We start from the raw sequence: 18,984 nt of genomic DNA, 5'->3' as shown, positions 1-18,984 counted from the left end.
CATCTATTTAAGTCTCCTCTGTTCTCTTCTAACTATTCATGTGGGGTTGGAGGTGGCTGCTTTTACTGCTATTTCCTGAGTATAGGATGCAGGATCTGACCTACCTTTCTAACATTTGTTATGTCATACTGGAAATTTGTTGTTTGGCCATCATTTTTGCTAAGGAAAAGCACAGAGATGGCTCATGTAGATATTTAGTGTAAACAACTGGAATGGTAATATTATCTCATATCAAAACTCTAAGTTCTGTGACACAACCAAGTATTTCAGCAACAAAGTCAAAGCATTCCTGTGGTCATCTCCCAGACTAATCAGAAACTATGCTTATTTCAGGAACCAATACTGCTCTGTGTGGAAGCTTCCACTGTCCCAAAGCAAGCAGTAGGAGACATTCTATTCAGAAAGGAACCCTTTATGCATAGGACAGAGACAAAGATCAACCATTTCACAAAAAGAGCTTATGCTCCCTTTACTGCAGGCTCCCTTTGTTAGCCATAGCTATGTCTGCATCTGAACAGCCCCAGGCAATGCATCAAGGAGGGTCCTCACTTCTTTTTATTCCCTTTGGTGTGTGGCATAAGAGCGGAGACTGCCTGTCTCTTGGAGACCCAGACCTCTCTCTTGTAGATACAAAAACTTCTTTTCTGTAATATATTAAGAACAGTTATTATAGCACAGGCAAACACCTTAAAGCTAGATGAGTAATAACTGAGCTCAGCTGATTTTAACAGAAACATGTGCCATTTATTTTTAACACAGACCAAAGCAGAGCACTGCCAGTCATGAATCTTTTTAAGATCTTAAGGGGAAGAAACTGCACCATTTCTGTGGATGGATATTCAAGCTTCTTCACCATTATATGAGCATGTCTATGGTGTCCCTTGTGTGGCTTCCACTTGCAAACTGTAAAATTTGAAACAGGAAAGAAGGTATATTCAAAGCAACTTCAAAACAGTCCCTTAAATCCCTTTAAAACCAGCTGAATTTAAACAGGTACTTAAGGTCTTCCCTGTTTTGGCTTCCAAATCATGCTGTAGACCTAAACCTTTCAGCTTTTGTGTGTGGATTTATGTTGAATGACTTGGACCTGCTGTTTCTGTCCTGTGAAGAAGTGTCAATATTATGAATTGTCATCAGTCTTAAACTGAACTGCAAACCCAGTAACTCCAATAATTTTACATGGTTGACGCTGCCATAATGTCACTTCTGAAATAGTGACTCTCACTGACAGTATTTCACAAGTCCCCAGAGCCAGCCTGCTTTTCCTTCTGCTCACCTCCTGGGCTGCTTTGTTTCCATGGGTACTCTGGGCTTCCCATCAGCTTTGCCCTGCATTTTCTGCCCATTGTTACTCTGCTAATCTTTGCCTGACCAAGGTGCCTGCATCCTCTCACAGCTGTTTAGCAGGCCACATCCCCCCACCTCTGAAATGACTTGCTGTGCACCCAGGAGACATCACTGTTAATTAATAAGATAGATGCAGAGCCAAGCAGCTCAGAAAACAGCTCGGCCCCACAACAGTGCAGGCAGGGGCATCACAGAGACCTGGTGTGATGGGTAAACCAGGGGAGCAGCTATCACACAGAGACAGAGGCAATGGCAGGAAACCAGCAAGAGTGAATGGAAGCTTGCCAACCCCCTTGTCTGCCCAATTATGACCTGGCAGATTTCCAGTGGACTTAACACTTCCCACAGACTCTTTTGGGCCCATCAAATCAGTATGTTGTAACAAGAAAAAAAATAAACAAAAAACAAACCAAAAAACAAACAACAACCCCCCCCAAAAAAACCAACAAAAACAAAAACAAAAAAAACCCACCCCAAAACAAACAAACAAAAAATTCCTGCTAGAAAATGAAAATGATGATCATCTGTTCCATTGACAGGACAATCACTAAAGCACTACAGGAAACATGAAAGAAGAAGTCTTGTATTCCAATTAGAAAATGTCTTAAAAGATACTCTGAGCCACAGGCTACATAAAAATACAAGTTTTCATTTCCTGAAAAATTTGTAAGGCTACCTTAACTTATCTAAAAGAAATGCATTATAGAAAATATTGCATATTTTACATAGGTTGTAGATAAACTGATGCTAAATGAAAACCCCAATAGCTAAATTATGCTAATTTGATTTGAAAAGTGTTCCTCTCACTTTACAAATAGCTAGCAATAATGCTCTTGTCATGAGACCAGCAATGGACTGAAATGCCTAATTATTTGTAGTGAATAAATGCAATCTGTAGAAAACACATAGTGTATATATAATTAATAGATTATAATTGCATTTAACATCATCTGCATAATTTAAAATGGAATAACTACATGACTGATTTTTTATGTCTTTTTAAAGGGTACTAATAAAATATGAAGAAGGTAAGAAGGCTTATATGAGTAATGAATAATATCTTAAACATTAAAGCACAATATATTATTCTGTGCACATAAATAGGACCAATTCATTTTTGCAGGTGCAATGGGAAAAGTATGGTGCATCAGCACTTTTCCAAAGTAAATAATATGTTAACTGAAGAAGGGATTACAGATTCTGATCAAATATTCAATGTCTTACTTGAATAATTAATAAGTCAGGCTGGTGCAAATATGCAGCAAATGGCCTGCAACATTTCAAAAACTTTTCTTTGTTTCTAATCATACTTGTCACTAGCATTTAGAATGTTTAACCTATCACCTTATCGTTGTGAGCACTAAAGCCATTCTTTCAGATTTCCCTGTGGAAATCCACACTATGACTGAAACGACGTTCAGTGGCCTCATTTAGTTTCCTACTGTCGTGTTCAATAGCCCATAACAATACATAGATTGGCTAAATCTGAAATTAAACCCTGATTTCAATAGGTAAGGAGAGAGCATAAATTTGATACTAGCAAAAGCACAGTAGAAAGATCAGTTGGCAAAAATGACTTCACTAATGGACAGTCAGAGTAAAATACACTGAGAAGTCTGCTTAGTGCAGGTTGACGTTTTCTCAACCTGTGGCTGCCAAAAGGGATGAAGACAAGACAGGCAGGAGAATAATGTTCAACAGATTTCACATGCTAAAGTAGTGGAATGATGTGTGTTTGTTAATAAGAATATACTTCTCAAACATGCAGGAAGAAAGAAGGATGATGGAAAAGATGAATTATTTCCATTAATATTATATAACTCCTCTGTTAATTACTTGGACTTATCACATGTGGATACAGGATTTTCAACTATCTGCTCAGTACTAAGTTGACAATAACCAGTGAAACTTTGAAATAATTTCTTTTATTGCTCCAAGTTTACATGGCACACACCCACAAATCTTTCCAGAATAAACTGAGAAAGATTTTGCAATGTCTTCAGAGAATAAAAGATCCTAATGATGGAGTCATAGGTCAGTAAAAAGGGGAGAAAGATTAAAACCAGTTTTGAAAGACTGCTGTGATGGCTGGACTCAAGATGGGAAAAAAAACCCCACAACTTCCTAAAGCAAATTGAAACTTTATTACCATGGGATAATGAAGAGCCAGAGGCACATCCACAATCCTGCATGCAACAGTTAAAATTACCCATTTAAAATGGGTAATGCAGACTCACTCATTAAAGATCAGGAATAATATCAGACATGCTTATCATGCTTTAAATTCGCTTTAGATTTTCAGTCCTTCTATGCTGAGATGCAAAACAAATGTCTACTAAATATCTGATCATGGAAAAGACTTCCAGGGCATCTTCGGGACCAAGAAAAATGACATGTTACAGAACATTTTGTCTTGCTGACATATTTTGTACTCATTCATATGTTTGCCTCAGCATGAACCAGGACTACCAGACACAGTAGAAGCAGTGAATGATTGAAATAGCTGCCAGAGTTTTTACATAAGAACAACCTGCACTTGTTTATCCATTCAATCGATCAGCTTAAGAATCTATATGTCATCACTTCTGAGTGGACCAACATTTTTGAGTGGATCAATACCACCAGTCTCTGGTTTAACTGTTCAGAGAGATACAACGGTTATCAAAGATGCACCTCAAAGCTACCAGGTTTTCCTTAAAACACGGTCTAAACTTTACATACAAGACTAAGTCTGGCAGAGTTTCATGAAGAAAAACATTTGGCTGAATTAGGTATTCTTGTTCTTGTTAAGTGTCTTTGCTGCCTGAGATCACACACAGTTCAGACTGTTTAGGCTGCTGAGAAGAAGAAAACAAGAGGTCCATACCCAAGTAAATCACAGACTGATCAGTACCAAAAATAGCTGAATCACAGCATAAGCAAACAGCTGCCTACACCCCACTGAGAGTAATCCTAAGGCTGCTGGAAGTGTTCCTCTCCATACACCTCTGCAATTTTATTATTCAAACAGATATAAGCACAAAGCCTTTCTAATGAAGCCATGACCTGCCTAAATCTATTTTCTGTGATAAGAATAAATTCTAATTAAACCTGCTTAAACAAAACAAATTAGAGAGCTGTTTCTGCATATACATGCACTTTCATTTAAATTGGAGGAGAATGCATTTAGGAAGATGGGAAACTGTGTGATTTAGAAAGTTGTGGGACATCTTGATCACTGGGCAGTTAACCACTCTGACATAAGGCAGTGTCATGTGAATGGTATTAAGCACTATGACAGCACTTCTCATCCATGTGAAATCTGTTAAGAAAAGAAATTTAGTGTGATAAAGGATAGGTTGAATTGCATAATAAAGGATAGATAGAATTGCATAAAACTGACAAGAACAGGCATTCAGCAAACTAAATGTCCTTCCTCTGAACGGAAAAAAATCCCAAACTACCATGCAGTTAAAATTGTTGACAACTGATTATTGGTGATCAAGAACTGGAAGGCACCCATTCTTCTACAAGACTTAAATGGATATTGCATGCACTGGAAAGCTGTCACTACTAACATAGGCTATTCACCAATGAATGTCATTTCAAGTTTGGGATTACTTTATTTCAACAATTTGCTATTGATCTGGAGTACATTAGGATTTACAAACCAAAACATAGTTTGCAGATAAGGCAGTTGCTCATTTTTACTACTTCTTTCAGCCTCCCTATATATGACCTCCACAGTACCAAGTTTTTCCAGTACTCAACTGTCTGGGATAATCCCAGCCAGGAAAAAATGACCTGGTATTGTTGGAAGGCTTCTGGAAATCCCACAGCAGTGTGAAGAAAGTGGTTATGTGTGAAAAAAGTTCTTTTACAATGGAGGAGTACCTGCCTTATGTAAAGGACCTCTGCACCCCATTTGCTGGGGTCATCCCTTGTTGTGTATGAGAAAAGTTATATAGTAATATATGGCTTAACCATACCACAACAACTTTCCAGTATTAAAGATTAACTATTAAACTGGGCATTCTGTGATTGTTCTGAGCTCCATCTGAACAGATGAAACTTGAAAAAAAAATAATAGTGATCTCTTTGGATGAATATTTCTAACAGTTTTTCATGACATTTTCACTGGACAACTTCACACTATTTCACTTCTATCTCTATCTCTGTTATGTTTATAATCCCTAATGAGTTTTCCTCTGTAATACAAAAGCAGAAAGAAACAGTTACCTGCTCCTGGTTCTTGAAGACACGGATGCTGTCCTTCCTGTATTTACACTGTGAATTAATGCCCCCATCCTCACCCAGTGTTCCAGAATCTTTCTGTTTTCTGTGTAACTTTTGTCTTGTGGGATAGAAAATAACCTGCACCAATTATGGTACTGACTGTGTCAGCTGATATTGCAAAATATCAAATAAAATCAGAATAAAAGGTGTGATAAAAATGTACAAGTTGGCAGTGAGAAGGATTAGCTGGAGTCACAAGGAACATGCAGGGAAAAATAGGGCTAGCTGGGTCCTACAATAGCTATAATAACTTAACATTAGAAAGATACTCAATTTTCCTACTATTTTCAAGATTTCAGAACAGGGCCCCAGAAGCACAAGTCTTAAAAGTGTCACGTGGCAACAAATTTTTCTTCCAGCTGGGACCAAAGAGAAAGAAAAGATGCGACTGGAGACTGGATTTGAGTGACAGGATTCTAGTCTGTTATGGCTTTGCATGACAGCAGAAAATGGAAATTATGACAGACTTCTTTCAAAGTCAGACATTATTCTAAGAGTGGTTTGGAGAAAAAAAATGTCAAAGTGGGCACCTATGGGGCAAACATCCTCCATGAAAAATTTCCTGCTTGTCTGCAATATTTTCTGCCTCCCCAAACAAGGATCTGTATTTCTACTGGTTTTAGAGAGTTTTCCCTCTATTTTATTTCTTAAAATAATTTTGTACTTATCTCAGATATTCCACAGGCCAATAAAATATTTTCAGTGAGTTTGGTTTTACTGATTACCACATCTACCTTAGAGTATCTACATTAGCATACCTTCTGAAGTTCCATTTAAATGAATACATGCTATTAAGACAGAATTTCTTTCATACCCCCAATTATTTTCAACACTCATCTCCAACTTCTCTTTAAATTATCCATCTTTTTATTATATTTTAAATACTATTTTTAAATCCTTTACCAATCTCTAACAGGTACTCAGAAGTGCTAAACTGAAATGAATTGTTTAACACACATTAGATAATATGTTTCATGTTCCTGACCTTGACAGGCACCCTGAGCCTGTATTAATCTATTTAACTATCATAATTTAGACATTACTAAATTTACATTGGTGCAACACATCAAAATGAAGGCTATGCAGCACAGAAGAAACATATGCAGTGCAGTTTATCTTGTCAGTATATAATATTATTGTATTTTAAATAGTATTGGTTTAATGATATGAAATAATTTCCAGACTGAAACAGTTAACTGCCAGAAAACTTTGAGAAAGGATGTGTTTGACAGAAGTGGGGGAGAGGGAAGATGAGACAGATGATAGGGAGGAAAGCCTTAAAGATAAAGCTACATGGAGGAACTTTTTTTTAAATTCTGTTATTGACACAGTCCTGTTAGTGACAGTAAGTGAGGCTGATCTGAGCAGGACACCTTTTGCAAATCTTGGCTTTTCAAAGGAACCTCTGGTTTTGAGATAATGGATGCTCAGAACTCCCTGTCATGGAACATAATGTGAAATTGATTTTTCAAGGCTTTATCTACACAAAGTTGCACTGGTTTAATTAAAGGTGTGTTTTCAAATCGATTTTGTTAAACCAGTCTAAGCTCCAGTGCAGACACTCTGAAATTGATTTGGAACTGTCTTATGTCAACTAACCTTAATTTGGCAAAGAACCACTTTACACTGAGTAGTCACCAATTTAAGTTGATCAAAAACAGGATTAAAAATAAAACTTATCTGAAATTGTAAGGCCTTAATGAATTTATCTGTTTCTGCCCTAGCTATGCCTAACCGTGCTGACCTCCAGTAGCCTAATTGATCTGTTTAGGAAGCAGATGAACTCGTTACTTGGATTTATGGCCCTTTGACGATGGACGTTTTTGAGAAAGGATAGCCTGTGAAAGTACTGAGTCTAAAACCAAAAGGTGACATATATAAGGAGGAAGACTTGATGAATTGAGGAAACCACTTTTCCCTTTTCTAGTTACTTTGTTTCTTTAATGCAGAAAGAAGATGAGCAAGGAGGCTCCTTCATGACCAGTAAAAGCTCTCCCATGTTGTAGTACTCGGGAACAGATTGAATAATCCACAATCAGTGTAGGGGTACTTGGGAAATCAGGCCAATGATATCCTGTCAGTCTAACATCTAACACCACTGGAACCAAGTGAAAACTTCTCCTTTCTTAAGGGTCTGGCAGGGGATAGAAAGGATTTTAAAGATCCACTGCAGACTAGCTAGGTGGAAATTTCCCTGAGTTTCAGGATTTCTGCGCAATCCCGATAGTTTGCACTCCACTAGGCTACAAATGAAGGTCTGCACTTAAGTCCACAGCTTACAGAAATGCATTCATGTGATTTCCACACCCAAGAAGCAGATGGGAAAGCAGCAGTGAAGTTGCCAGTGGTGTGGCCCTAAGGACATGTCTGCCTGTTCTCTGGTTCTACAGACAGGCACAGCATCGGTCTCTCCAGCCAAGAGCAAGGGCCTGATCCTGCTTGTGGGAACAGGAGCCTTCTCCCAAGAGAACAACAGGTAAAATCCTGCAAAACAGGGTGTTCCTGCAAGTCCCAGAGCTATAGACACTCAGTATCCCAAGTTGGTAAATCCTAATGCAGAGCTGAGCAGTGACCAAGGAAGCACCAGCCTGCCATTGCTCAAAGATGATTCTTCAACGTTTATCCTTTGTGTCAGTTATGCTACACCAAAAACATCTGCATGGCACCAACAGGACATAAAATTACATATATGTGCTTAGATGGTAAACTATAGCCCAAATTATTGAGAATAGTGACCATAATTATTAAGTTTTATTTTAAAGCACTTAAAACTATGCATGACAGCAAGTGCTCTGCATCCTTGCACTCCTCTGAAGAGCTCCTAATGGGCAGTGTGCTACTTTACTTTCTGTTCTGTTCCATAGATTTATTTTCACAGTGAATCCTGTGTGAATTTCCCCTGAATCAAATGCTTTCCCTGGTGAGACTATATAATCCTGCTGTCTTGTTAGAGCAAAAACCATCTATGAGACACTTCATTCAAAACAAATCCCCTGTCAAACTATTTCTTCCTTTTCATTTGGATGTTTATCCTTCTGATAATACATAAGGAAGAAATTCTTTTGTTGCCTAGTTCAAATTTGTAAAGAGGACAGTATCAGTCTGACAGAAATGTAAACAAAGAGATTTGCAACCTTTGCAGTGCTAAAATATATTGGGCAGACATTCACTGCATATGTAAGAAAAACAGCATTACTGCAGTTCAATGGAAAAAACCCTCAAATATATGGCTAGTTATAGTTCATTCTGATTACAACAGTTTCCATATATAAAGATGAGTTTTTCAGTTCCAGCTTTACTATTTTAAATCCTCCTTCCCTGCCACTATTAACAAACTGCACCCAGATGTATTGCATCTACTGGCATTAGTCATGACTACACCTACTGTCTGTAATGGGATGACATTCATCAGCTTGGTAGGCTGAAAATTAAGTGATTTTCCTGGAAATTGTTTCTCAGCAGAATAATTTGATCCACTGTAGTTAAAAAGCCATGCCATTGGCTGCACTACAAATTCCATTTTACGGTCTTGATTTTATTTTATTTTTTTTTTAATAAATTAATTGTAGTTTTCCTCTAGGCATAATGCTGGTATGAAAGGTTTAGGCTGATGAGCAAATCTTTTCCAAACACAAGAGTTTTCAATTCCATCACTTTTAAGTAACAGTGACATAAAAAAACCTCACAGGAACAAACTTCTTTAAGTCAGCCACACAAATTAAAGTTGACAAGTGATTAGGTCCTCCTGGGAATGAATTGTTTTCTACGTTCCAGGGGAAAAAATGTAATCTGTGACTTTGGAAGTGGCCTAAAGCATGAGTTTTGGAAATCTAATACTACAAACACCAGTTTAAACAATTATCTATTTAAGCAATTTTTCTAACGTGAAGTTGGCATGGCAAAGCGTGAAGTTCAAAAAACACCCGCTCTTGTAAAATGCAAGCAGTATGCACACTGGTAGAATCTCAGCATCAGACACATACAACCAGCGGTGCAGAAGACATAATGATCAGATCCTTAAACCTGACACTTACTTCATACTCCTCTTTAAATCCATAGCCTTCTGCACACTTCATCTGGGTGATGTGCTGCAGCAAGTCAGCTACACGGATGGCTGGATGGAGCTGTCCGGTCTGGTAGGGCACATCCACTGGATCTCGCTTCTTATAGGTATGGGATTGGACCAGGCTGCTTGTGTCACTGACCATCGTGTGGGTTTCATCTAGAAAAAGAGTATCTCATCATGTACTGGCTCATTTTCCCTTATTAGAAAAAATAGAAACTACAAAGACTTCTAGAGGAATGGCAGAATCTGACACCATCAGCATTGGTTCTGTCTGTGAAGGCTACACCAGAAGAACAGTAAATCCATGAGCAGTTTACACACGGAAATTGCAAGACTGATTGGAATGAGGCAAAGTCCATAGTTCTACAATGGAAGCATTGCAGAGCAGTCCAAACTCTAATATTGTTTGAAATGTTGCTAGCTGATTGCAAATAAATTTTAAAATAGGCATTTTGTTTTAAACTGCATAGAAGTTTCATTCTGAAACTTCAACAAGTCCATTGGAATGAAACTGGACTTGTATTTTTCATATACTACTAAAGTGCTGTATTTTACACTGCGAATTTAGAGCAAATGTTTGGAGTGAGCAAAATAAAAAGATGCACAAAATGGCTTATGGTTTCATCAAGCTAGGACTGCAATGGAAATGTAGATCTGAAAACGACACTTGGAGACAAACTACAAGAGGACGAATGCAAAGGATCATCTGGTAGGGAGAAAGCTCTTGACTGACTGCTGAACATGCTTTAGGACCATGGTGTATCATGAGCCACCACATTAGGCATGGAATGTTATATGTCAGCTAACATGCAAGCCAACAAACAGGAGACCCCCGTGGGCTGGTTAAAATTTTTATGAGACACATACTTCTCCCAACCCTCCACATCTCTTCCATGGGGCAAATGGGCAACTTACCATTGATTGGCACTTTTAAGAAGATACATATCAGGAGAAAAAAAGAGGAGGAGAAAAAGGAAACAGGGCATAAGCAACAGTACTACATTAATAATTACAGGTAATTTTATGTTTTTAATTTAGTCTTTACAGAATGATTCCCTAAATGAGTCAGATTCTGATCTCAGTTTCACAGTAGGAATTAGATTTACTAAAACCAAGCTATCATACTGTGAGTCAATTCACACAGATGGAACTGAGATCAAAACCTCTACTTAGAAGTAAATAGATGTGAAACTGCACTCTCTACGTAAGGAGGCAATATGACTTGCTTCCTGTGTAGATGGATTTCTAAAAATTTATTCTGACTTGACAAGAGAAAAAACCCACCCCAAATTCTAAGGTTCAAGAATCATCACAAATATTTTATTTGTTTACTCAAATAACAATTTTATGTATCTGAAAGTTTTTTAATTTTAACCAAAATTGTTAATATGGTGCTTTGATTTATTCAAGCTATTCCTGAGTGAACATTTAAAAAAAACCTACTAAATCTGTATCATATTTATAAAATAAGGCATTTATTAAAAAATATTACTTTTTAAAATAAGCCATATGAAAGGGAAGCATTAAAATAATATTTCCACATTCATAAGTTAAATGTATTATGGCAGCAAGTTCCAGAAATACTCTGTATGAAAAGGTCCCAGATTCTCATGTACACACCAAAAATATTAAAACACCTTGTTAAAGGTGAGATTCTGGTCTTAGTGGTACTACTAAAAATTGATATTAAAACCAGAAAGCTCAATGAATAATATTTCAAAGATGTTTTGAGGCCCTCTCAATTCCCACTAAGACAAATGAAACCTGGTCCTTACTAAGCATACTGTCAACATGAACTGTGCATTGACACCTAAATCAAAACCAGCAGAGATAAATGTATGGTTATGAGTATGGCCATTTCCCTCCTTTTCCTGACAGTTTGCTAATGTGGTCTAATGCAGAGGAAAGGGATTAATCTTTTAGTAATAAAATTTTACAACGTCTGTCTGATGTAGAATAAAATTGTACTGCAAAGCACCTCAGGATGCATGGCATGAAGCGTGGTATACAAGTGTAGGTACAGTATGTTGCTGCTGAAATGGCACCTGAAAACTACAAGGTGGCTAAGACACAAAAGACAAAAAAAAGTGTAGAAAGTTGATAATGATTTTTTTGGCTGCTTATTTCAATTTTAGAAACAGGTTAGAAAATGTGTTTTTGGTTTTTTTTTTCCTTTTTTGCAAACTGCAGAATTCTTTGCAACGCATACTGTTAGTAACCAAGATAAAGGCAAAGCTTTCAAAGTCTTGTACTATGCAAATATCAGTTTAATAATAATGGATCTTTTTCCTGCAATCTCCCTAGTTTTAGTCTAATTTTTCTCTCTCCATTTCTTTATAGCGGCCTTAATACAGAAGGAGTTATCATTTATACTTTTTAAAATAAACTGGTTTTAATCCCTGGTTTATATAGTACATTAGGAGCCACACACTACAGTTTTCTATTTTGTCTTTGAGCACTGCAGCAAGAGCTTTTCAGGCTGTGAGTTTTTCAAAGGGTGAGCTCCTCCAGATGCACTGTTCATGTGCAATGGGAAGTTTGCCTGGCTTGAATTCTCCTACAGCTGCAGTTGTCCTCCTGTACACTTACCCATTCCTGTAGAGCTATACAGCATTTATTAAATAATATATTTGGCAACAGTAAGAGTGCTGTGGCTTTTCTATAAGATGTTGAAAGCTGAACTCAACCATTAACCAGACCTGTACCTTTCCCAGGAGGTCACATTAAGAAGATAATTTAGTTCTCACTACAGGCTTGATCCTGCAGTTTAACACAACTTCTTTGGACAGTGGAAGACAGCAAGAGCAGGTATTACTAATTAAAACCCTGCATACTTTGTTAACAGCTGTATTCTTTTACCAGCTCAAGCATAGTTAATTTGGTTTACCTCAGATACAACACTATTTCTGTGCAGAGGGTCATAAACACATATTGGGAGAGAGATCTAATCTGAATTGAACACCGTTCATTAAATAGTACTAAATTTTTAACATGTAAAGTTAAAAAAAAAAATTATTTAATGCAGTGAAACAACCAAAATATTTTCTGAAATGAGTAAGCACAGGTTTGCTGTAGTAGGCCATAAAATACATACCTAACTAATTAGAAGATTTTACAGACTTAGTAAAATCAGAGAATTTATTTTTCCCAGTGTGTGTTTGCCTGATAGCTGAACTACTTGCATAGAGATTATTTCTTGGGGGAAAAATAATTTTACCATTGTTATTATATAGAAAAGGATGACAAAAATAACTAAAGAAAGCATTAACTACATAATACAGACAGGAAATCTCAAAGTTTTTCTCCTGATAATAGTACTTTTCTCCTTGCCCACCCACAAGGTCAGAAAGAACATCTAATGCATGAAGTGCTGAATGAATGCTAAAGCACACAAAAAAATCTAACATCTCAGGCAGTTAAAAGGCACTGCAAATTTCATTTGCATGCAGATTATTACATTGTTACAGTCACTACCATTACCTTCTTCCAGATTTACATAATGTATAAAACCAGAAAAGTTCCTTCTCAAAGTTATCACACTGAAGTGCACTGAACTAAATATTCTTTCACAATAACGAATTTTCAAGACCACTTCTTAAACTTTTATTTATACGCTTCACTCTATGTCAATATAAGCCTGTTTAATTTACAGTTCAAGGGCAGGAATCAGTTAAGGGGTCTTTAAATTTTTACAGTGATTGGAAGAAAAAAGAGGAGAAAAGAAAATACTTGTTGTGAAAATACAGATTGAAAACCAAGTAAATGAATAGGCTTAACACTTAAGGAGTTTGACTTCCTGCTACAGTGCACTGTTATGTTTTGAATTACTATTAAAAAACTGCCCCTGTTTAGTTTAAAGTTAGCACAGGAAGGAGGTGCAAATGAATACAAGCCACAAAGGGGTTAGAGATAAGCATTGAAAATGCAATAGTGCCTCATGCTTACTTCTTATCACTGTGCAGAAACCTCTCTTTTTTCTGACATTGGACAATAGCAGATTTTCCTACATTCCAAGTGGAACTGCTTTACATTTTAACTATATGTTTTTAACCTACACTTTTACTGTTTTATTTCATCCCTGTGACACTTTATGCATAATAAACTATATACTCTAAGTGTCATGTCATGATTTTGCTGTTCTAAAAACCATCTCCTCTCTGAAACTTCACTTTTTGACAAGCACATCAGAAACTCTGCAGAACTGTCAGAAGCCATGATAGCTGGTAGATAGGCAGAACAATATTTCGTCTGATTTTCTGTATCCTGAACAGTTTAACTAGGAAAAAAAGTTATTTTTAAGAAGTGACACCTTTGGCTCTGAGATAAAACAGAAAAAAATTGAGGAAAACTATTTCAATTGCTGTGATAATCAAATTCTTTTGTGTCACTCCAAATACAAGCATAAACATTTCCTTGCAAATCCACTTGTTAAAATTATTTCTGTCTTTTCTCCCCTGACTTGCATTATGACAGTAGTAATCAAACCTGATAACTGCCCTTAGCATCTCAGTGTAGCCAAGTTTACCACCCCTCCCTTTAGCATAAAGCTCCAGCATTTTCCATAGTGTTGTCTGCTCCCCAAAAACTGCAACTTCCGAAATTACTTCAGCAATAAACTTTGATAAAGGGAAATGTTCTCACCTAAAATTGCAGTTGGCACAAATGGATCTGTCATACATCATAAGCAGGTCAATGCAGGAAAGGTAAAAAGAGAGAGAATAGTAAATGATTGATACATGTTCCCGAGTTTTCTTACAGAAAGCTGCTGTTAGCAAATGGTATGTTTCTTATACATACATTAAATGCTGATGGCAAGAAATATAATAACATAAACATGTATGCTTTTATTATGGAAAGGTCTATAGAGGGTGGAAACCAAGAAAAAAACTGGTTACCTGGGTAATAAGAATTAGGCACGGTTGTGCTCAGTGTGTTAGTTTTCATTGTAAATGAAGATGGTGAAGATACAGCTGCAAAGAGAAACAAAGCTGGTTAGAGACAGAGATATGATAAGCAGCTACTTAAGCTGAGTGACACAGTGGATGGTATTGACTTGACTTAGAGTTCATCCTGCTGTGTTTCTTGCACTGGAATCAGGACCTAGGGAAAACCAGGCAAGTCTAGTGAATGAAACAGATCACTGAATTTGATCATTTCTCTAAAAAGAAGTGTTGTTGGAGAAAGCATTTTGATTGCTGATGGGCAATGTACTTCTTAAATCACTAGATTAGAATGAATACTGATGCTTGAAACAACACATCACAGCAACAAGAGGTGTTTTTGACAGAAGCTTTGATCATTAATAAGTTTTCCTTATAACACTGTAAATACCTTATGCAAATATTCTACTGTAGTTTGTTTTTTCCTCTCCTTTTATTATTTTATTTGTTTAGACAGGTGGATAGTATACATAGAGATTCTAACAGACTCTGAATATTACTCTTTGTTTAAAGGTGGTTTTTAGGGACTGATAAACGGACCAATACTTACATTGGTATTTAATCATTGAACCATTTGTAAAACCAATGGGAACAAATTAAGTTCAGTTTGCCCTGTTTAGTATACAAATATCATGCAAATTACCATTGTAAACACAGATACATTTAACAGGTAGGACTTAATCACAACATGTTCTGCCTAAGAGTCATCAGAGGCTTTTAAGCAAAGCTCTTTGCAAATTCCACCTTAGTTGCTTGTCTACATATCTCAAATTCAGTCTGACCAGTGGATGGAAGCATATTCTGGATACCTGCAAATAGACTAACAGGAATGTGTGAAACAAAAGAGTTGAGGAAGACAGGATTTAATGGATGAGGAGTGAGATTACTCCTGCTGGCTTTCATCCATCTTTTTTTCCAGTTGATCTTTCAGGGCAAACAGTTACTAGCCCTTGTTAATATGAGGAATCTCAAAACTGGTTTAAATAATGCTGATAGTTATCCTTTATCATATAAATTACTATATCTGAGACCTTTAATTATGTCTCCGGAATGAGGAGATGACATTTCCTTGATTTTCAGAACAGAGTGATATTTCTTTTGGGAATGGATACAGAGATTAGTTGAAATCAGGGCTCCTGCAGGTAATAAAATTTGTTAGGTAGAAAATGCAGGCAGGGTAGTGAAATTTCCTAGGAAGTAGGAATGTTCTAAATCTCTTGTGTACAAGGTCTTACACAAAGATTATTCCCAAAGATTGTCAGGGTGCACCTTCTGGTGACCATGTTTCTTATGGAAAGTCTAATTAGAGGTTCTAGCCTTTGAGCAGCATAAAAAACATATTATGGCAATAATTTCAAAGAGGTTTGAGGTAGTTTACATAAAAAGGTTTTAGTACCAGGAACTCAATGCAGCTTCATCTGTAGTTATTGCCATTCAGTAGCACCACTGGAAAACTGTACTATGATGATAGAAGATGAAGTAAATTTCTTGATCTCTTAACAGAAATAAGCAATCTCATTAACTGCAAGGGTATATTCTCATCAGAAAGGCAGGTCTGATTTGAAAGATCTATTTCAGACCAATCTCAAAAGTAACTCAAATGCAAATTAACATTGCAAATTCTGAGCCTAATGCTGCTGAGAAAAGTCTCACTGTATAAATCTCACAGAGTGTTTGTACAATTGAGCTCATAAAAAATAAATTCTTAAGCATATTATTAAAGTGTGGGAGTTAGGCCTTGCATACTCTTAGTACTTGAAAAAATTTTAATCTTTGGCAAATTCTGAAGATGTTAAAAAACCACTGGCATACAAAAAACCCTGAGGTTCCTTAAGAACCAAAACTAAAAAACCCTTTTTGAACCCAGTCATTCTTTTAAACAATTATAAAAACCTATCGTTTTTTCATGGTCTCTGCTTAGTGCCAACCCTTTGACAGAAGTGAGACCTTGACTAAAATTCTAATATAGGAAATTTTATAACCCAAATCTTATTTATTTTCAGGGTAGATCCAAGAAGACCCAGGATATTAGAGAATCTTATGAAATTGCAGAACAGATAAGTCCACTGAGTTCTTCCTTTGTACAAGCAACAGAAAGAGCATCATCTAGAATTGCAAATAATAAGACAATCAGATTATCATTATTAAGTTATTACATTCAAAAATAAGTTTGTACTGTCAAAGAAATGTGACCAAGGGAAGCATTTGAAGGACTTGGGACAGCATGAGAGATATAAAATTTTCAACATAATGGAGACTGGAGAAAGGTAAAACTACTGTTTCAGTAATGTCACTGCTCTTCTGCAGAAGAAAAGGATGGACAGAAAAAGGCTCAATTATCCTTATTATTTTTAAAGAAGTCTATACTTGATGTCTGACTGTCTTGCTCATTTGAATAGACACTGTAATGTGCTGCACAGTGGGAAACTCTCAGTCCCATGGATTTTCCATGACTGAGTAATGAGGAATATTTTAAAAACCATTTGCACCTTTCTTTCACCTTTGTGAAAAAAAAATAAAAGAAAAAGAAAAAGAAAAGGAAGGAAAAGAAAAGAAAAAACTTACATCTCCCATTTAGATTGTGCGTGTCCATGAAAGAGAAAGCTTCATCACAGTTGGTGCCTTGCTCAGTGTAGCTTTTATCCATTGAATTCACCATCACTGTCATTTCCTGCCGAGTACTACTCAATGTCTCTTTCCTCTTTTTAGCCAATTTTCTTAAGAAATGAATGATGAGGGAAAAAAAAGGAGAAAAACAACTCTCAGTAAGCAGACATATTTTGCATGTTGTTTACATCAGTACTGTAGTTTGTGAATACATTATTAAGTAACATTTACATTTGTTTCTGCATTTCTGGAACCCTAAATTTATTTTACTCTGATCTCTTTCAGTCTGATAATCAAGGGATAGTTGCCAGTGCACTGACACATGGTCAACAGCACCTCAATCCTTGGGGACCACCACTGAATTAAAGGGGACTACTTGGATACGAAGGTGATGTGAACTACAGTATCAGAGGCTACATCTGATTAAACATATAAATCAAAATGAAAAGACAGATTTCACTGGGTCTGACAAATCAGTACCAATGTTCACATGCATAGAAGAGTCTGGAGAGGCTTTATTGAGACCCTGTTTATTGAGACCCTAGTTTATATAATACTGTATAGTCTATGTTGGAATTCCAATACACACTGCACACAAGAGACATTTCAAATTGACTTGTATTCTTAAAGACTATTTTCTGTTACTCCTAATTTCAGGATAATTAGCCACATGAATTAACTGCTTCTCAGCAGGACTGGTCTGTCAGAGACAAGATCTTAAATCTGCTACTACAGAATTACTAGTGATTCATTAAACTATACAATTGCCTTGGATGCATATATCTCTTCTTTTTGCCAGATCTGTCTGCTTCAGTCTAAAGTCTCACTGTCTCCCCCTGAGTTATGCTTAGCTATATCACAAAACAACATATCCAAAACTCTTGCTTTTTCCTTCAACTGCTGTGAGGCATCTGTAATCCTGATGATAGTGATCCCATGACTATTTGGCTTGTTTCCCTGGGCCAGGACTCTGTCTGAGACCAAGCCTTTCTCCAAGTTCTTGCCTTGAACCTTAATTTAAATTTTCCAGATTCCTTCTGAAGGGTAACATCAAGGTATGGGTTTAAAAAAAACATAACTGCTACACAGACTTTAGCTGTCCTGTCTGTTAATTTAATGACTTTTCCTCTGCGGAAAACACAACGAGACAGCTCATATTCATCTGCCAAAACAATCTTTTACATATCTTTAACTACAATTAACAGGAGCTTATTATCTCACCTAGGTTCCTTCTGCTTCTAGAGGTCTAATGTATCAAGCATAACCAACTTGTGTAAACTTTCAAAGCCTTTCTGTTTGTTACCTCTTATTCAGTAATAACAGATGGTTCCCACCACAGGCAAAATTTTACACCAGCCTCCCCTAGATTTTCAAACTTTTGTCTCCTCTCACGCTACACAGGAGGGGCTTTCTGTAACTCTCCTGACTGATATCTCGCTCTTCCACTTCAAATTACTACTGCCTCAGCCTCCTCATCCTCCTCATCTATCCACCTGGTATCCCCTACCTTTCACAGAGATGAGAAGCCATTTGGGCAGGAGCTGTGGTTGTGTTCTGTACCAGTGTAGTACCAAGCCCAGCAGTACCTTAATCCATGAATAAAGGTCAAAATGTCTTTGAAATTAAAGGCTTGATAACAATAAAAGCAGGAAGAGTAAGTACAGGCAGGATATTGGATCACTGGACAGAAAAGTATTAAGGATCACATTTGGCCCTCAATAAGCTGACAGATTGCCACCCCATTCCCAA

At 36.8% G+C, this 18,984-nt stretch overlaps 1 protein-coding gene across 7 annotated transcripts in view; it reads right to left on the bottom strand.

Moving 5' to 3' along the window:
* Positions 1–18,984, bottom strand: part of PTPRM (protein tyrosine phosphatase receptor type M) — a 442,831-nt gene that overhangs the window by 76,487 nt on the left and 347,360 nt on the right. For 3 of the 7 annotated variants that reach the window (XM_021525180.3, XM_021525183.3, XM_021525187.3), the window contains 5 exons: positions 17,194–17,345; positions 14,584–14,658; positions 14,330–14,356; positions 10,604–10,615; positions 9,657–9,844 (listed from right to left, as the gene is read on the bottom strand). In XM_021525180.3, coding sequence (XP_021380855.1) covers positions 9,657–9,844; positions 10,604–10,615; positions 14,330–14,356; positions 14,584–14,658; positions 17,194–17,345 — 454 coding nt within the window. The remainder of the gene's footprint in view (positions 1–9,656; positions 9,845–10,603; positions 10,616–14,329; positions 14,357–14,583; positions 14,659–17,193; positions 17,346–18,984) is intronic. The other 4 variants (XM_077784280.1, XM_077784274.1, XM_021525188.3 and 1 more) reach the window with 2 other exon arrangements.

This window comes from Lonchura striata, chromosome 1 (genome assembly GCF_046129695.1).
Source record: "Lonchura striata isolate bLonStr1 chromosome 1, bLonStr1.mat, whole genome shotgun sequence".
NCBI classification, from domain to species: Eukaryota; Metazoa; Chordata; class Aves; order Passeriformes; family Estrildidae; genus Lonchura; species Lonchura striata.
This window is presented reverse-complemented; position numbering and strand designations above follow the sequence as displayed.